The sequence below is a fragment of the Ixodes scapularis genome, unplaced genomic scaffold (genome assembly GCF_016920785.2).
Source record: "Ixodes scapularis isolate PalLabHiFi unplaced genomic scaffold, ASM1692078v2 PGA_scaffold12__126_contigs__length_90152505, whole genome shotgun sequence".
Taxonomy (NCBI): domain Eukaryota; kingdom Metazoa; phylum Arthropoda; class Arachnida; order Ixodida; family Ixodidae; genus Ixodes; species Ixodes scapularis.
Genome location: NW_024609838.1, coordinates 26,071,345 through 26,091,538, shown reverse-complemented (window position 1 = coordinate 26,091,538; position 20,194 = coordinate 26,071,345). Strand labels below are relative to the sequence as shown.

At 45.7% G+C, this 20,194-nt stretch overlaps 1 protein-coding gene across 1 annotated transcript in view; it reads right to left on the bottom strand.

Moving 5' to 3' along the window:
• Positions 1-6,443: 6,443 nt before the first annotated feature.
• LOC115332131 (lysosomal protective protein) overlaps positions 6,444-20,194 on the bottom strand; it is a 29,650-nt gene continuing 15,899 nt past the window's right edge. Inside the window, exons 7-10 of the mRNA XM_040217021.2 lie at positions 17,425-17,552; positions 10,563-10,722; positions 8,424-8,516; positions 6,444-6,576 (exon numbers count right to left, since the gene is read on the bottom strand). Of these exons, the coding sequence (XP_040072955.1) occupies positions 6,493-6,576; positions 8,424-8,516; positions 10,563-10,722; positions 17,425-17,552 (465 nt within the window). The 3' untranslated portion in view covers positions 6,444-6,492. The remainder of the gene's footprint in view (positions 6,577-8,423; positions 8,517-10,562; positions 10,723-17,424; positions 17,553-20,194) is intronic.

Here is a 20,194-nt window from a genome sequence, read left to right as displayed (position 1 = left end):
ATATATATATCTGCAGGCACTTATAGAAGTAAAGGATAAAATTATAAACAACATTGAAGATATATTATGCTCCTCAGACTTCCTCGTAAATTTTAGAAAGGCATTCGATACGGTCTAACATGACATATTACTAATTAAGCTTCAAACGTGGGGTTGCGTTGACTTTAGTATAAAAATACCACCAAAATCGCTTGCAGTATGTTTACATTAACAACGATTCTTCGAATGCACTCAAAATAAAGTGCGGTGTTCCGCAAGAGTCTATTTTGGGCCCACTGTTATTTCTTCTCTATGTGAATGATACCACAAATATTTGGAGATCCCCTGGGCTTGTCATGTACGCTGACGGCACGAACGCGTCTTTTGCTTCAACCTCTAAGCGGCCTTAGAATATATGACAAATAGCTATCTGGACAATCTTTTAGTGTGGCTTCAAAGTAATAAATTACAACTAAACGTAAAAAAAAAAACGAAATATATAATTTTCATTCCCGTAAATAGGTGTGACAATACCAAGGTGACAATATATTTCGAAAATGAAATTATAGAGGAGGAGTCAAAACGAAAATTTCTTGGTGTGTGGTTCAATCAAGACGTCGGAACACTCACATAAATAAGCTGAGCTCTGAGCTATCCCGGTGTCATTAGATGTATTTATAAGAAAAGAAATCTCATACTCTTATGGCTAAAAAAGAATATGTATTACGCATTATTTTTGCTCGCAACTGTGTTATTACATTTTAGTATGGGGCACGACATCGGCAACAAATTATATTAAGTTGTTAATCTTCCAAACAAAACAAAAAATTCTACGACTATGTGAAAATTATAAAGGTGAGCCTCAAGATCTTCCAACTGAACCGCTGCCGAGCAAATATGGCCTACTTAAAGTAAATTAAATTTATTATTTTAAATTGTTACAGGTAATACACGCAAGAAAACTCTTCGAGATTTTGCCAGAAAACACAACCAATCACATACTTAGACATAGAATCCCCAGACGACCTCCGAAAATACGTACATATTATGGAAGACAAAGTCAAATTTGGGGGTTTTACGTGCCAAACCATCGACGGGAATCTGGCACGCCCCAGCAGAGGACTGAGGATTCATTTCGACCACCTGGGGATCTTTTGACGTGCAACCGAAAGCTCGGTTTCACGGCGCTTTCTCTGCAATAAGCTTCCGTCAGATTGCGGGCACCTCGGCCGGGATTCGAACCCGCCACATGGGAATTATGGAAGACAAGCTACAAGCTTCCAAGTCGCCAAAATTTTGAACAATACAGAAGGTTTAATAGATTTTATTTGCAATCTACTCCAATTAAAAAAAAAAGACTAAAGACACTTCTGGTGGGCAGTAACATTGTGTTCTGATATGTACGTATGTATTTTATGACGAAAATAATCTCCGGAGAAGGGGAACAAGAGGGACAAAGGACAAATTCAAAACAATTGTGTTTGTCCTTTGTCCCTCTTGTTCCTCTTCTCCAGGGATTATTTTCGTCATTCATGTCCAGCTCGCTTGCATCTTTGCATTTAATTGCACTATAATTATGTATTTTATATTTATTAAATCATGTCCATATTTGATATTTCCCTTTTCATGTGTTAAAAATGTTTCTGACTAATTCGATTCCATCATTCTTTGCTAAAAAAACCATCGTGTGATAATTAATTGATCCAGTTTTTTTTTTTTTTAGTTGTATAGAACTTTACAGTTTTTTTTTTCTTTCTATTTCTGTGTGCAAAAAGCTATGTACCCAACACTGCTGCGTTAGAACTTTAAAGGGGGCAGAGACCTCGTCAGGCATCACGCCTTTGGTCTCTGCCCACCTCCCGGTCAATCGGGAAAAGAAAGAAGAAAGAAAGAAAGAAAGAAAGAAAGAAAGAAAGAAAGAAAGAAAGAAAGAAAGAAAGAAACCCTTCCTGATCACATGGATACCTCCAGATAAGTGCTGCTGAAATTGAAAGAAATATTTGACGGTTTGTAACAGCACTGGAGAGGCCCTGTAGCATGGTACGTTCCAGCTAGGGCACGACTATACACTCTTATAAAGAAATGTCGTGGTACATACTGCGGTTAGTAACGGGCATATGTTACTATAACCGAGGAAGTAAGTAAAGGGGAAGTAGCCTCATCCACAAGAACCTACTAGAAACAACACTGATTTAGAAATGCGTACTAACTGTCACGAGAAATCTAATTTCAAAAAGCTATAGACCTTTTCTGTGTACTCTCGTCCCCAGCCACCTAATAGGCGTATTCGGTATGGGCGACGAAAAAATAACAAAACGTTTCTGCTGTAAATAGTTAAAAAAATACAGGGGAAGCAAAACGAGAATGTGTGGCGGTTACGTTTGTATCTTAACCGCGTGGCGTGGCGACGGGAAAACAATGTTTTCGTCCATACTGGAAGTGACGACAATTCAAGATGGCGGCGCCCCTGTAAAAAAGGTCTATAGGTGGCGCTAGCAAATACCCAACTCAAAGGCCACAAAAGCAGTTGCATTGCTCACGCGCTTATCATTGCATCTCCTAGACTTTACATTACACACACACTCTAAGCGTCGTCAATCGGCTGAACGCATCACATACAAGGATCACATACACAAACGGAGCACATGAAAACACAATCACGAACGCACGCTACACGAATCACTGTTCCTCTTCCGCCTTTTATACCTGTCTGTTTTTTTGTTTTTTTTTTTTTTTAAGGCACACCTTTTTTTAATGATTACCTCAGCGATAAATGATTTTACAATAACTTTACCTTTGTCGTTGTTGTTTCACTAATGTTATTTCTTAAAATTAATTTCGAATGGTCCAAGGGATTAATCTCATAGTAAACATAAACCATTCACGCTATAATAATTTCCGATAATCGATATAACTGTCTGCTCCTCTGCGCTTCATAGCCCGTGTTTCCACTTCTCCGCAAAGCTCCGCACGTCTCTTTCGGAAGAGTGAAGAGTTCTCGTGCACAGCTTCGAACGGCGTGCAATGTGCTCGAGCGCTCATACGCCCATAAAAAGTAGTAACATTACCATCTCGGCTTTCTTGACGATTACAAGCAAGGCGACTGGCCGCGAGTCCCTATCGTTTCGTCGAAAGTTGTTCTGTGGATAACGTTTCATGGGCACAGGCTCTATGGACACGCGTTTCGTCGACAAGAACGTTTTACCGACGCTCGTTACGCGAATTGGACGCTGTAGGGACATTTCGTCCCAATGTATCACTGGGGTGCGCGTCCCCACCTCCCCCCCCCCCCCCCTTCCCCCCCGGCCTGCGTTCACGTCACTTCGTGGCGACCAGTCTGCGGCAGCGTATACAAAAATGTTAACCCACCTGCCTGACTGACCCGTACTCGCCGCTTCGAGGCGACAGTCTTATGCAGCTTATTACAGAAAAAAGCTAATCTGAGCTGTCAATGAAACGATTTGTCGATGAAACAATCTGTAGATGAAACGCCGTTCGATGAACTGATTGCCATCGCGCTGCACGTGCTTGCATGCATGGAACACCAGTCGGGACGCCATGCCTGCAATTACTGCCCGTGGCGTATATTTGAGATGAAACAGCTAGCGAAAAGGTAGTAATAGCAGCCATGCAGAGGTAGTAACTGCTTCATTTACTGTCTCTTTACTACATTTATCTAAGAGTGTAGAGTCACTGAATAGATTAGAGTATCGGCACTCTATTCAAGGATTTTCTTATGGGCGCAGCCGTTTCGGTGCTTCGTGCAGACCGGGAGCAATCGGCGATCGTTACAAAGTTGAAAAGAGACAATGGCGTTTTACTCTGTCACGGTGTTTCAATGTTTCTGGAAGTCCTGCTGCTTCAGATAAAGGTTCAGACAACTGTCAAGAATGATCATAAAGGGGTTATGACACGATACCGGGTTGGAATGTTCATGGCTTTGCAAAGACATACTGAAACTAAACATTCGAGAGAAATCTCTCTGGTTAGGAAATACAATAAATAAATATGGCAACCAACCAATTCCTAAACATGTGGGAGCCCTACGTTCCCCTGGCAGGAAGGCTCTCGAAAAGTCAAAAACCTGCACAACAGGACCGCCCTTAGTGTGGAGGAACTGTGCCGCCTCCTTGAGTTCTGCCTTAGCAACACCTACTTTAGCGTCAAGGGAGAGTATTTTAAACAGGCCAGCGGAACCGCCATGGGCGCATTCGTCTCCGTTACCACGGCTAACCTCTGCATGGAAGCCATTGAGGAAGAGGCCCTGCAGTCATTCGCCACTGAGCTCAAAATATTTAATTGGTATGTAGACGACTGCTTCTGCATCCTTCAAAGATCTCAAGTGGACAGAGTCCTCTGACACCTCAACTCCATCGAAACGGCTATCCAATTCACATCAGAACTTGAAAAAAGACAATTCCTTGCCTTTTCTTGACGTGCTCGCGAGAAGAGAAAAGGAAGAGTTGAAGTTTTCGGTCTACAGGAAGCCCACGCATACTGGACGTTATCTCCAGTTTGATTCCAATCACCCGGCCTGCCACAAAGCATCGGTGATTAGGGCACTGCTGTCTAGGGCGAAGACTATATGCTCGTCTGAGGCTGACAGAAGAAATGAGGAAAAAGCCGTTTGTGCTGATCTCAAAAAGAATGGATACACGAGCACCTTTATCCCACGCGTTGCCCGTCGTCGAGCTCGAGATCAGACACCTAACCACAAGCCTGTACGCAGCCACGCTCACCTCGCGCATCTGGGTATACCCTGCATCAAAGGAACAAGCGAGGCGCTTGCACGCGTGCTAGCCAAAGAAGGAATCAGCGTGGCCCACAAGAAGATGTCCACGCTTGGGTTACTCATGCCCCGCTCAAAAGATCGCCCTCCGAAAGAAAAAACGTAGGGCGTGGTTTATAAGATCCCTTGTGCAGATTGTCCAGCCACTTACATCGGCGAGACAAAGAACTTTAATGAAAGAATACGCCAACACAAAAAAACGACGTTCGCAAGCTCGACCACGAGCGCAGCGCAGTCGCTGAGCACATACGAAGTCGAAGACCACCGGATTGATTTCGACAACACCAGCATTATCGAAGCAGAGACTAACAACCGACATAGGCTTTTCATTAAGTCCTGCCACATTCAAACGACGCCAGGCAACATAAATAGGTGCCTTGGTGCTTTACCAACAGTGTATGTGAACGGGCTTCGCCATATTCGTGAAAGAAGAAGATCGCGAATTGCGCCACGTACATCCCTGAGAGAAGAAAAAGAAGACCGAAAAACGCCGCTCCTCAACGGCCACAGTCGCCCCTGACGAAACCAAGTCGGTTCGAAACCTAGGGCTTCTACATGATTATGAATTGGTTGGTTGCCATATTTTAATTAAAGACATACTGGTCTTATAGTCTGGCCCAAATATACTCGCACAAACCACCACTGAACCAGAAGGTTTTTTGTCACTATGAAATTGCGAAGATAAAAGGGGACTATTTCTTTCAGTCTAACCTTCGCAAAGCTTGATGACGCAATTTCGGGATCGAGACCGCTCGCCTGACGACAGTTGAGCGCGGCTCATGGATTGGACACGAAGAATGCGTGAGCATTCGATTTCGGCTCGTATACAATCAATGCTTCAGCGGACACTCGGGTAGTGGCTCGTCCTGAACCGGCGTGCGGTCGTGTATCACTACTGCGTGGTGCACGTTAAAGACCCCAGGCTAGCGGTTGCACTGACTAAATTGCTCATCTACAGCGTGTGACTCGTCGTAACTTTAAAGGCTGACCAACTTCACCTTGTATAAATATCCCCATAACCCAATGTGCTTTTTGCCTGGAGCTCAGCACGCGATTTTACGTTGCCAGCCCCAGCGCGTGGCTATGATTAACATTGGCGTCATCGGATAGGCATCAGGCCACGGGTAGAGTCTACCACGGGGCCGCTTGTTCTGTCTCCGAGTTGAAGGAATTAGCGAAGCTCATATTTTTCTAATTTGTTTTGGTGACTGTTATTGCCTAGAAAGAAAAACTAAGGCAAGTTTATTTCGTCATTAACGCCAGGGAGCAATTCTAAGTAGTACTTGGCGAAAATAGAAAAATCGTTTCATGACTCCTTTAAGCAAGCGTATTTAGTGGTTCCAGGTGCGGTGCGGCAAAAGTAGACAGATTAGAAGGAGTAATAACTTGCTTATTCCAAGTCAGCCTGCAAGTGGTAACACGCATAATTACCGAACAGTTCACGCTTCAAAGCGGCATACCCCGAATCCGAGGGGTTATTGTGGAGAGGGCGCCGATCGACCGACATGTCGGTTGAACGTCAAACAACCCCATGAGGCCGAAATTAATGCTCAGTCCTTCGGAGGGACGTGTCAGACTTCCTTCGTTTGTCTGCGACGTAAAACCTCCGAATTCGCCGTTTTGTGCACCCCTCCTGTTTCTAAGCAGTCGTAACGTACACTATATATAGGTGATAGCCGGCATCCCGAGTTTATTTGTTGCGTGCATCCTTCCATTCCTCGTGCTCAGAAAGGCGTGTTCGTGAGGAAGTTGGTAATCATGCGCAGGGATTCCGGGGCCTTGTCCAGAGGCACCATATGTCCGGCGCCCTGAAAGCAGAAACAGTGATTCTTCGCAAGAACTTACACGCACACAAAGAAAAACAAAAAAAGAGGGAAGGGAGGGGGCAGTTTGAAAGGACGAAACATTGTGTCGAGCGGAAGGGTCAGAAGTTGCCTTTACCAAAAGAAGCTCGGGAGACGTTGCCGAGATGTTTTTGTAAATCATAGCTTCAACTCAAGTAGTAAGACTGGACACAGAGACCCCGAAATGAACACTGCTAATACATCATGCAAAAGACACGGGTGTTCGCTTTGCACACATGATGACGTATTTATCAACGGGCACGCAAGCATATTCGAATCAGGTTTGCTTCATACACAGACAGTTTCTTCAGACTGACGTACTATTTCGTATGATGTGTTAGCAGTGTGAGCTCGACTTAAAGGCCTTCCATTAGAGGTCTTCCGAAGCACGCGCATCACTTTGGTACTCAGTAGGGGGCGCTCCGTCTGTCTGTATACTGCCGTCAAAAACGGTAAGAAACGCAAAACATCGCGATGTCCGAGCATCTCATTAGAGAGTTTGAGTAGATCTTTCCGACACACCTCCGATATCCCCCCGATATCGATGCATGCGCAAAGACGGCGGCGGAGCATCGGGTATCGTTACCGGAGTCGTCGGAACGATGTGTACTAAAATTCTCTGCCGTCGCTCCGCAGCAAATAAGACTTCGGATAAGAATGCCTACGAACGACTCACGAAGCAAGAACCCCGCGGCATGAACTTCCAGATCGAATTTTTCTGCTCAAGTGGTAGTCACGACGGAAAAAGCAAGATAGTATTGCGTTCCTTTTCACTCAAATAAGCCATAAGAATCTCCCAAGTCACCAGTCTCGATCTAAAATGAGCCGCAAAAATCAACGCCTGCACGTAGCAATCTAAACTTTTCGTCAAAGGTGTATTTCACAGGTCGATTTTTTCTTGTAAAATTACAAAGCGTAGCTCTCTTTCTGTAAAAGATAGGACCAAGAAACCTTCCAGGGTCAACGGCGGACAGTGACGCAGACGACCAAGACGAGTAGCAGGGCGGATTTGGCGCTCGTATTGATAGATGGCGCTACCTCCTTATCGAGACTGTTCGCGACCACCGTGGTTTATCAAAATGAACATAATCTTTTTGTGATGTACCTTTGGGTAAAAAATAAATGCCGAAAATAAAAGCAAAAACTAAAGAGAAAAAAAAACCGTTTGCATAACGACGGCGCTTTTGCTGCCAACGGATTTCGTCTGCGTGTCGTCTGCTTTCTTTCGCTGGTCGGCTGCACCTTCGGACGCTGCTCCCGACGCCATCTATCAATACGCGCGCCAAACGCACCCGCAACTCGACTCAGTCGTCTGCGTCGCCGTCCGCCGTTGACTCTGGCACGTTTTTTGGCCCTATATTTTACATAAAGGGAGCTACGCTTCATAATTTTACAAGAAAAAACCGACCTGTGAAATACATCTTTGAAGAAAAGTTTAAATTGCTACGTGCAGGCGTCGATTTTTACGGTCCATTGTAGATCGAGCATGGTGACTTGGAACATCCTATATATACAACCACAATCGTGCTGAACTACCGAAGGTGCTGCTCGCGAGAAGGCAGCACTAGGCTTTGGCAGTGCAGCCAGATGCAAACAATTGGGATGTTTTGGTCTCGAGGGTAAAATAGATTAAATAAATAAAGACAACTTATCCTTGCGGTTCCCAGTATCTCGTGATGGCAACAGGTGGGAGACTGTGAGGCACACTATCCATGTCAAGAGTTTTGTGCGCTTAAAACACTGGCGGTCTCGATTCCCGGGGCTTGGAATTCTTTTTTGCCAGTGTGCCGTTTCTGGAAGATCGGACTCACCTTGACAGTGACGAAGGTGATGTTTTTCTCGAATGTCTCGAAGAAACCGCCAATCACGAGACCCGCCTTCCAGGTCTTGTACTCCGATTTGGACTGGAGACAAAGTGGGGAAGAAGGACGCGCAAGTTTGGTTTGAAAAAAAAAAAAAAAAAACATACCTGCAAACTACTCAATTCGCTAAGTTGAGAGTGATTTGCTGAAGTCGTTTACTAAAGTGTTCGCCACCAAAGTGAGATTAACCTAAGCAAACAATTCGCTGAAGTGCTGTTCGCTGTAAAGCGTCGTACAATCACGCCGGGGTCTTCTTGCCAAGCCAACCCGCGCTTCGAAGTTAAGATGTGAGCCTATGGGCAAAAGGGAACCGGCATATACGTACAACCCATAACGTCTGGTTGAATTGCTAATATTTTAGGCCAAGTCGCAGTGGCTTATTGTTGTAACGATGAGTTAGAATAAGAAATGAAGGGAAACACCTTCTGCGATAGTCTATTTATCGACTCTTAAGCATCATAAGAAACCAAACATTGCACTCTTGCCTGGCCGATTTCTCTATTGAAATCGGTATCAAAGATCTACTATCTTGGTACTATCGCAGACACCAAGGGCGCCGTCGGACGAGAAGTTCTCTGGTGTCCCGCGATAGTATATATATATTTGTATATATATATTAAAAGATGCTAAGAGTGCTACGGAGAGCGTTCAGCGAATGCCGAGGCTGTGAATACGTTTAGAGTTCAAAATGGGACCAAACAAACGGCGTAAAAAGTGCAATGTCACGGTGTTCGCCACTTTTCTGTACGTGTTCTATTATCGCTGAAACAATTAGAAGTCCCGTCATACTTCCTTTAACGCGAGAGAGTAAAGGAGCCCGTGTCACAGAAAAGCCGGCGTCGGTGGCGTGACGGGAAACTTCTCATTAGTCGATAGGGTCGTGACGTCACATTACATGACCTCGCGCGGGAATTTCAAACAACCCACAACGTTCAGGCGAAACGTGACGTCGCGCGTGGAACTAAAGTGATTTAAACGTGACGTGTAATGCGAACTAAAGGTCGCCGCATGGGTCAAGTGATTTCACTTCGTAAATTAATTCAGTTGCCTCACAAAAAAAAAAAAAAAATTAAAGATTTTTAGCCCACAAGCGTGCGGTTGCGAGCCAAACGCGCTACTGAATGGGCCACGCAAAGCACGCTTGCACGGCGACTGAGAAGACGATACGAACGGAACCCGATAAAGCTATCGCATTTCCACTCTTAAAGGAGAATCTTAAGCGTCCTTCAAGTTTTTACAAGTAACCGCGACCAATACAAATCACAAAATGGCGACATTCAGTTGTCTTCTACTGTGCGCCGCCATTCGCTTCCTCAAACCCGCACCGTCACGCAGTCGGCGCTTCAAAAGAATGTCGCTACTTGTAGGAAGCTCTTATCTAGAAACTTAATATCAATCGTATACAAGGAAGACCCATTGACTTGTGCTTTTCGAGCTGTTTGATTGGTCCCATCAAGTTGTAGTGTCGGCTGCGTCTAAACTTTAAATAAAACAAAATATATATTTTTTTATTTTAAAAAACACCTTTGCTGTGGCACTGAACATGTATGTTCAAATGTCATGCTGGGTACCGCAACGCAGACTGTCATTTTAGGCCTAAACATATTCTCATCATTTGCCGAGCTACCACCGCAGATGGCAGCGTCTCCAAACTGATTTTTGCGGGACGCGCTCCGGGTTACTTAAAGCGCACAGCCTTACGCGCAAATAAAACAATAAAAAAAAAACTGGCTTAGTATACTGAGCTATGAACTGCTCACACCAGAAACGGTCGCCCGATCAAGTCATCACTCTAAGACAGCTCTGCTTGAACTCTTATCGCAGATATTTACGATTCTCAATAGACCTTTGCATCGCCTATCACCCGGGCTAAAAATGCTGAGTCATTGAGCCGTGGACGCACGCGCAGCGTCTGATATATCGCACAACAGAGCTACAGCGCATGCTGCGTTCCACAGTCCAGAAGACAAAGATGGCAGCACGCAGAAGCGATTTTTGCAAAGATCTGTAGCCATTGTGGAACAAATGCGTGGCCAGAGAAGAACGAAACGGTTGACCGCGGTATATGATCTAGGACGGGAGGCGTACCCTGTAGCCCAGGCTCTGGACGAACCATTCGCCTCCGATGAAGTTGCACGCCATGTCCACGTCTCCGTTGTAGAAGAGCGTCCTCAGACGCCCGGAATCCACCAGCTCCCGCACAACGTCGCGCACGGACAGGTACTGCTCGGTGTAGTTGAGCTTCGTGCTGCACACCGGGGCGTTTGAAACCGTGCAACACATCACGTTATAAATTTGCATCCTGGTAAGTTCGAGTGCAGTCAAACGTACGGACGACATACAAGCGCGGGTGCAGCTATTACAGCATGTAAACGTAACGCTTCGAGGCATTTCGATCGAGCTCTCAACGTATCGTGCTGCGATTTACTATACAGAAGTACAACCATGCATGCGGTGGAAACATCGAATAAAAATTTCTACGGATAAACTTATCATGTTCAAAATGTTTTGGGCTATTTGCCGCGGCATTCGCAGACAGTTGGATACATTTCTGAACCGTGTAAATGAAAATATTGTTCGGTTGCAGTATTTTTAATCCAAATTCATTGCATTAACCACAGTGCTAAAACAGATTCATACGTGCATTTATGTGAATTGCCGGACACTGTTAGCGCGAACACGGCGTCGGCACTTTTCTGCATGGGCGATTCACGTGCCAAACGAACGAAGGCCATCTGAAAAACCAAGAGAGACGGCCAGAACTACTCAGTAACACGGGATCAGTAACTCCCTGTTTGTGTAGATGATCAAAATTAATTAAAAGCCACGTGACATAGTCCGATTTGCAATAAATAAGTGCCGCTTTATTCTTTCTTCTCGTGGATATGTGCGAAGATGCTGGTTCTGAGGGCAGAACATCACCCGCACGATCGAAATCTTTGAAAACAGGGAGGCCCCAGAAACACAAGTGGCCGATAAATGCTTCCCTGCATAGGAAATAATAAAAAGAGACACCTTTCATAGCCCACGTACTTTATACTTTACGTTTTTTATGTTTTTAACCACTCGTCAAAATGCACGACAGGGTCATTTTCATTTAGTGACAGGACGGGCACATTAGCAATATATAAGCGCAACCGGAATACGGGCGAACTTTGAACATGCTTTACACCCCTTTCGATTATTTATGCTTAAAATCATCGCTCATTTTTACACACTTGCTACGAAACAGAGGTTTGGGCCTGAAATATAGGGAAGTTTAATGTTGTTCATTGAGGAAAAAAAATACTGTAACTAAAGCAAGTACACTTTTATAATGTCGATAAAGCTCTATTCGCTACGACCCACGTAACAAATGTGATTCTAGCCAGGGGCTCCGGAAGCGGGGGGGCAGGGTGGGCTTGAGCCCCTCCTGTCCTCAGGACCGAGCTGCCAAGCCCCCCCTCCCCCTCCCTTTTTTTTTTTTTTTTTAGTTTGTGTGTTTGCAGGTTATCTGTTATGGGCCTTCGGCCTATCTGCTGTACCTCCGTCTCTCCTGAACCGAAATAAATTAAATGAAAATGAAATGACCCTTCTATGCATGCTGACCTACCACCCGCCTCATCTCCGCCAAGCACGAAAAGCACCGGGGCGACGGAGGGACTTGCTTGAAAAGTCAAAACCAGAAGAAAATGACAGGCAGGACTCATGAACCTGATTGACAACCAGTTGAGAGCGAGCAAAGAGGGGACAGCGAACTGAATGGATTCCGACAAGACGACGTCGGCGAGCGTTTGTCTGCTTCCCCGTGTGGAGGCAAGAAGCCCAGAAGATGCATGATGCTTCTGGCCCGCGGGAAAACAGGCAGGCGGTACTACCGCGGCGCTTAAAGGCCATCATTAGGAGAGGGGGGGCTGGTGAACTTGAGTGGGGATTTGGGAGTGCTTAGAAGAGGCGAAAGGGTACGAGCTCCCAATTGTGACAAGGCGCCTTCGATGGCGAAAGCTTTGCGCTCATGCGGCGTTTTGCCCGCAGGGGGGTGAGGTATGAGGCGACACATGTTTACAAAACTCAGGAGAAATATTGAGAAAAGCCGACAGGAAAGAGGAATTTGGTAGCTGGCCTGGAGCTCTGTGTTTGCGTAAATGAGATGCTATTATTTCGCGACATCATTGTGATGTAGTTTGTAAATCTCATATAACACGGATCCACCGTTTTTACTCCGTCGTGTCCTTTTTTGGTGGATGCCTTTTTCGGTGGATGCATGGAAATGATATCTATCAGCCGCGCTTAGCCGCTGCGCAATGCCAAAATCTTAGACTCTATAAAGTGTTTTAAACCGACCCGATGCGCACACGAGGACGTAAGCTGCAGTTAAAAACGGTGGCCCACGAGTGTATGAATATTGGTTTTTACAGTGACTATCCAAGTCTAGCGCTATCACCAGTCGTCGCTGCGTTGATAAAAAAATCTGTGTGCGTGCCACTGGGCAGTGGCGATGCGAGCTCATGATTTTCTGGTATTTGTTTTTCGCCTCTATAACCTCAGTTTAACATCTTATTAGGAAAATGCGTTTGAGGCGGAAATCAGTAAGTAGTTAAATGGTTGGAATGATCCACTCTCCCGTTGCAACCGTCGGATTCAAAAGTGCTGCACACGTCGCGCTGCAACTTTATTCTTTTTTATTTTTTTTTTTTTTTTTGCTGGAGACGGTTCTTTATTAATATTCTCTCCAAGCGCTACATGTTTCAAAACAACTTACAACCAAGGATTTGGAATACAATAATAAGTATAAATATTTAAAAAAAAAAAAAAAAAACACACAGAGCGTTTACTTTCACGGAAAGCGGGGGTTCGCCGACCAGAAGGCAGGTCTCAAACAAATGTATTATGATGATGATGGTTACGTAGAAAATCATCACGAACAACTGAACAATTCTAGCGAATTACCACAATTGGAATAAGATTAAACTTCACAATGCCTTGTACGCTGCGACACTGGGCATGACGTTTTCCTTGCATGATTGTCCTATTGTGGTTTGGATTTCTTATATCTAATTGTTTATATGCCTTGCCCGTGACGCACGACGTTCTTTACCGTCGTACTTTGGTACCAAGCGCCCTATTAATGCAGTGGAAGCTATGTTGTCATTTGCCTCAATGAGTGTTTCAAATCATAATACGTTTGCACACCTAACGTCACGCTGCCATATGCGAAGGACTCCTGTTTGCAGTACAGTATTACGTCAATGCAAGGCATCGATTCCCATCTTCGTTGTTAGCTCTAATTCCTTCGTTGTTCGCTGTGATTGGATGAACCTTCTGTTCTGCAAGAAAATGAACGCGGAGGCTCCTAAACTGTGAAGGCGTCACGAAACACAACATAAAGGGGGATTTCCGCACGAACGAAAGCCAAAGGGGTTTGGGTTTTCGAGTATGAATGGAAACTTCGCAGAGACTGGCTGGTACAGCCTCCCCCAACCCTAACGCCGCCACGAGATAGCCCTCTCTGGTGACACTTTGACGTGTCGGTATACCCTATCCAGGGGAGCCATTCAAGCTGGTCCGTTGTCCGATTTATCTCTTAGCAAGCGGCAATATCTCAATAACTGGGAAATCAAGTGACGTCATTGAGGCTGGAGAGGAGCACTGTACTTACCTATCCTTATCTCGACTTCATTTTTCAAACTAAAGTAAAAAAAAAAGGCTGTTACAAGCCGGCAATATTGACAGTATCACTTAGCGCCCTTAGCTTTAAGATGCGTGATCGATGCTATTCATGTATCGTGAAACCTGAAAGCACTAGGCGGGTGCAACCGGTTCATTCAGGCTAAAATATTGTTTTTAGACAAAACCCCGAGACTGGGTGGGAAAAAAGGACAACACAACACAAAGTCTCAAACACAGCTCTTATCCTTCAGCGCCTTCCTTTTGTGATGCCCCCCAACTTGCATTGACGCCAGGAGTCCGAAGCGATCACGGTCGATGTACTTGATCCTGAGGCACATACCGATGTACGCAATCTCTGCCTCCAGTTGAGAAGTCAATGGTCCAACGTGCTGTGTTTGAGACTTCGTGTTGTGTTGTCCTTTCTCTTCCGCGAGTCTCGGGGTTTTGTGTAAAACTTTTAACACTAGTTTGTCTACGTCTGTGTTAATACATCATGGTTCCCCGAGAATCCCTAAAAGAAGGTACGTTTTCCTTTTTAGACATAGCCAATTTGGCATAAGCACAGCTGCGGTTGATATGTAAAAGCTGGTATAGAAAAGAAAAGAATAAAGAACACATGGGGCGGCTGATTTAAGTGGTTATCCAATCATTGTATGAGTTGTCAGTGCAAGCTTCTTACTGTTATTTTACTGAACCATTGGTTTACTTTGTTTTCTATGGATAAGTGCGTGAATATGTGAACGCGCTGCATTAATATGTTTTCATTCAAATATGGCAATTAATGTCAACCTGGAACCAACCTCGAGGATTTCAGGGATGTCGAGCCCCCCCCTCCAAAGAAAGACTTCCGGAGCCTCTGATTCTAGCTGTTATTCTCCGGCAAGGAGACAAAATGCACGCGCGTTTTCGCACAGGAGCACCACTAAAGTAGACTAGTAGCTGTCTGCTTCAATTTGCATTCCGGAAGTCGCATAGCGCCAGTTCAAACTCTAGCGTGCATTATAATAACTTTATGTGCTGTTACATGAGCGCTGCGTCATGGAATGGTCCTTCGGCTGCACTCTATATACAAGGAGAACCTAGTCACGCGGCGCAAGGCCTGTGGCGGATTGGATCTGCCAAAACGTTTTCATTGTCTCCGATTTGCTTGAAATTTTGCTAAACTAACCAACAAACATTGCTAAAATAGTATCCCAAATATTAGGAAAAAATATTGTTTTTTCGCGAAGTTATTGAATTTACAGTTCTGGTCTTCACCATGTTTTTCAAACTGAAAGTCTCTACTGGCAACAACAACAAAGTGACGTCAGTGGAAGGCAGTGGTTAATAGCGAGTTCGTTTCACGGCACTCGTGCCCACGCGTGCCCACTCGCAGCGTGGAACGGGTTGGTTTGGGCCGGCACTCCACGAGTGGTTGCACTCTCCGAGTTCGTTTCAGCGCTGACACCCCACGCGTGCATGCACTCGCTGCACCGAGAAAATCGGGAGTGCGCCAAAATGCAATCCCGTCATGCCTCGCTCCGGCGGGGCCGGCGAGGAGCGGGAGCAGACGACGAGGGTTCGTCTGCTACGATGTGTCGCGGAACCGAAAGGAAAAAAAGGTAGATTTTCTGATAGAAATCGCATCCCGCGGGCAACGGAATCAAACGCGGGCTTGAATTGTGAGCGTCTGCTATTTCACGAAGGAAGCAATTGACAACCCGTGATTTATTTGCAGGTTTTAAATCGCTCTGTTGCCGTCCAAAGGCTGAAATATACCAGTGTGTAAAGAAATGCTCAGAACAAACGCAACAGCGGCCCCCGAGATGTCTATCACCATCCGTGTGCGGGTGAAAGATTTAACATTTGTCGACAAAACTCCCCCAGCAGAAACCTCTGACTGCCCAATAAGCATCAAAGAAAGCTAAAGATGGAGACTTTACCCGAGGGTGGGGCAACATGATCATGTTTAACATTTACCTACGTCAGCTAACTTGCCCCGTCGTATTTTGTTCGAAAAAGCTCTCGTTCTCGACGCCCTCACCAAGGCTAATATCTAATCCTGACGATCGAAATCGAAAGTCCCAGTTTTGCTGGATATTCCAACAGGCTAGTTTTAAGCCGTACCCTTTCAGTGGTTCACAAATAATACCATGCTCAAACGGATCAAGCTTCTGCTCGGACAGCATCATCAGTTTTCTTCAGTGTAAACGGTTATAAGAATTGAAAGATCGCAACCAGCTGCTTTGTAGACAGCTGGTTGCGGAAACTTACGCCGTCTGTAACTATCTCTACGGCAGCCTAGCTGCTTGAAGTCATCGAAACTATAAACTACAGGTTGCAGCGACCAACGTTTGTAGATAAACGTTGGTAGCGACTGGCATTCTCGCATTCCCACGGATCACTCCGAACAGAAAGGTGCTAGTTTCGGTTTGAAGTCGGTACCTTTTCTACAACATAGTGGCGGCAGCGTCAGTCTTCTGCACTCAGGGCATTTGGCGAGTTCGTTTGAGTCCAGTTTTCCGTGCAACACTCTGTGAGTGCGATGCATTCTGGGAGAGAACTCGAACGGTGCCAGTGCGTGTGAAACGAACTCGCTATAACTTTTTGGACTACAGAAGTTGTTCCCAACGGATTTGAAGCAGTTTCTTGGTGTCAAATGAGTGCTTTGGAAGCTCGCTCCCGTATCCGCGCTCCAGCACGGAACAAATGATTGGCATATTCTGTTTTTAGACTACTTGCTCGACTGGCAAGCCTGCCTGCCACTGACGTCACGGCACTGAAAAGTGCGCGAATATTTGAATATTCGTTTTTGCACCATTTTCATTTGCCGATTTCACAATACCTATTATGAATTTCGCGATGCTGAATAGCATACCGGAAAGGCTAAAGGCCGGGGAGTCAGAAAATATAATTAGTTGAGGTAGCTGAAAAAATCGGTGGAGTACCCCATTAAGAGTCAACATCGGAGTGGACTGTACGAGAGGCTCAGAAGTGTTGTGACTCTCTCAGCATCTTTTGAAATGGTCGACTCCCGTTCGGACGTCCGTCGACACGGTGTTACCTTTCATAACGTGTCTTGTCTAAAGGCGCGTTCACACCGGCGATATCGAGCACTTGAAAAATGCGACTAGATTGCATCGCAAATGTCGGGTCAACTAATGACTGCTCAAAAGGCGTCGTTTTTCATTTTTTATTTATTTTTTTTTTTTTTTTTTTTTTTTTTTTTTTTTTTGCGATGGTTGTTTTTGCGAGGAAAGTTATCGCGCGAGTGCTGCATATCGCCGGTGTGAACGTGCTTTAACGGATCGGCAAGTCTTACCTGCAGGGCTCCCATTTGGCGGGTGTTTCCTGGACGTGTAGGGCCTCCTTGACGTCGTTCCGGTTGAAGTAAAGGTCCAGTCTTTCTTCGCTGACGCAGTTGGGATTATCGATGTTCATCGGTTCGGGCTGTGCAGCAAAGAGTAATATGTCATTGCAGTGGGTGGAATATGCCTGAACGCTAATATACATATAGATATATATAAAAAAGGGAGCGGACCGCTGCGACTGCGCAAAAGCGACGTACATGGGGAGGGAAAAGTTTACGCCAGACATATCACTGAGACGCGTGCTTTTCCGTGAAACGGCAGCATGCCCTTCTAGTGTCCTCAAGACATTTGTACGGTTCCGTATTTTCGGGGTTTATTTATTTTTTTATTTTTTTTCTCCCACGGATTCGATGTCTTCTGGTGTCTTTTCGGTGTAAGACAACAAACAAAGATCGGCCTTTATCGGGGCCCAACACCAACTTCTAGCGAGCTGCTATGGAACCCGCTGGTAGATTTAAAGAGGTTACGAAGAGCCTTTTTTTTTATTATTATTATTATTTTGTCGCGCGTGCAAACGCCAGCTAGCATTCGCTTCTCTAAACGCGCGAGCATGGGGCGGTTTTGGACCGCTCCAAATCTACCACCAGAATTAGCCATTAGAAAAAGCCCGGTATCAGTGAGGGAAGGAAACAGGGGAAAGGGTGCAGTTCCCGAGGAAGCAGGCGAGCAACTAAGTGTGACACCTGTTCCGGGTCAACACGAAGTACACCTGTAGATAATGATTTCTTTCCGCGAAGCTTAATTGGGCCTTTCATATTCAAGGACAGCTCTAATTCGGCGTCGTTTTCTCCGATTTTGATTTAACTTTCGGGCTTTATCGGTATTTACGGAAACACGGCACCCTATAAATAATAGCGTCCCTGGTTGCAGACAATGCAGCGTAAGATCGCCTTGTGTGTCTTCTGGCATAAAACCAAAAGTCCAGTTAAAAGACACGAACGAAAACTGAACAAATATGCTTTTCAGACCGTCACTTCCGTTTGCTATTCCCAGCTCCAACCTTGAGCACCAACAGTCTTTTTCTGTCCTCTGTTTCACATTTCGGCCGCCAGGCTTTGTCAGTTTTCGCAGCACAATTGAAAAGGCGTTAGTTCCCCTTCGCTCCCCGTCACGTCTTCGTGGAGCGAAAGCTCGCGCTGCAAAACCCAGGAACCCTGGGTTCACTCTCCACCCCTGCCCGTTTCGATCTGGATGAGCATCACCGGCGTGCAATCGCGTGTCAGTATACTGCGTGGTGCGCGTGAATTGGGGTTTTCGGGATATTTATACAGCGTGTAGTTGGTCTGCCATTAAAGTTGCGACGAGTCACACGCTGTAGATGAGCAATTTAGCCAGTGCAGTACAGCCGCTAACCTGGGGTCTTTAACGTGCACCACGCAGTAGTGATACACGACCGCACGCCGGTACGATGCTCATCCAGATCGAAACGGGCAGGGGTGGGGCTCGAACCCAGGATCCCTGGGTTCTGCAGCGCGAGCTTTCGCTCCACGTGCTCCGAGCTGGGTGGTGGTGCGCGTTAAAAACCCCAGGATAGCGGTTGTACCGCATTGGCTAGATTGCTCAACTATACAGCTGAGACATCAGACGCTTACTGAGGCAGACGAACTTCCGGCTGTATAAACATTTGCACGCCACGCTCTCAAGAAAAGAGGGTGTAAAATGGTGTATCGTTACACCCTTTGTCCCTTATAATACACCCCAAAACTTCAATTCGACGTACAGCGCCCTACAGTCGAACAGACGGCCCGAACTTTTACGACGGGCTTGATAGCCGTGTGGTACAACTTATTAAAATAGCTAATGTACGTTTTACTGACAACAAAAAAAAATAATAATCGGGGTTTTCTTGGCTCTATTGTAAAAACTCGGTGTTTTCTTTATGTGGTGGTTGATACATACTTTAGCTATTTAAAAGGTTGTATGTACCACACGGCTATCAAGCCCCTCGTGAAGCTTCGGGCCGTCTGTTCGACTGTAGGGCACTGTACGTCGAATTGAAATTTTGGGGTGTATTATATGCGACAAAAGGTTTAACGATACACCTTTTTACACCCTTTTTTTCTTGAGAGTGCAATTGTTTTTCCGTCTTTTCCGCTTGGTGGCGTCGCCTCCTATGGAGTTGCGTCAGCTGCGTTAGATTGCATCACTGCATCAGCTCTAGGCGGACGGTTCCCGAATTGTCACTAGCTTAACTCTAACCGGGTACAAAAGAGGTCAAAATTTCAAGAGACCAAAACGTCATCAAGCAACATTGCCGGTCGCCATTTTTTTTCTTTGGGGGGGGGGGGGGGGGGGGAGGGGGGGGGGAGGGGAGGCCAGAAGAGTGACGGGATCAGAGTCCTCGCCAAAACGTTGACTTAGCCAGCGTTCAATACAGTGATCAAACCATGGTGGTATCGGATAATGTAGCGCTTCGGCTACTATATTCCCGTTTCACTTAAAAGTCCGACCGAAGCCAATAGACCCCTTTCGAAAGTCACTTGCCGATCGTCAGAAGGTCGGAGCCACTGCGCAATGGCGGAGCAACCTACACCGCTGAACGTGCAAATCTAAACTAGAATGAACACAAAGGCACGCAATAAAACCGCGTAAGGTCACGGTGCATGCCTGCGCTCGATCGGTTTAGCCGATGATAACATATACGCGCTGGAAGACAAACGAGCGCCGTGACGTTGCGCTTTTGGCGCTCAGTGTTTGCATCCATCGTCTCGTATATAATAA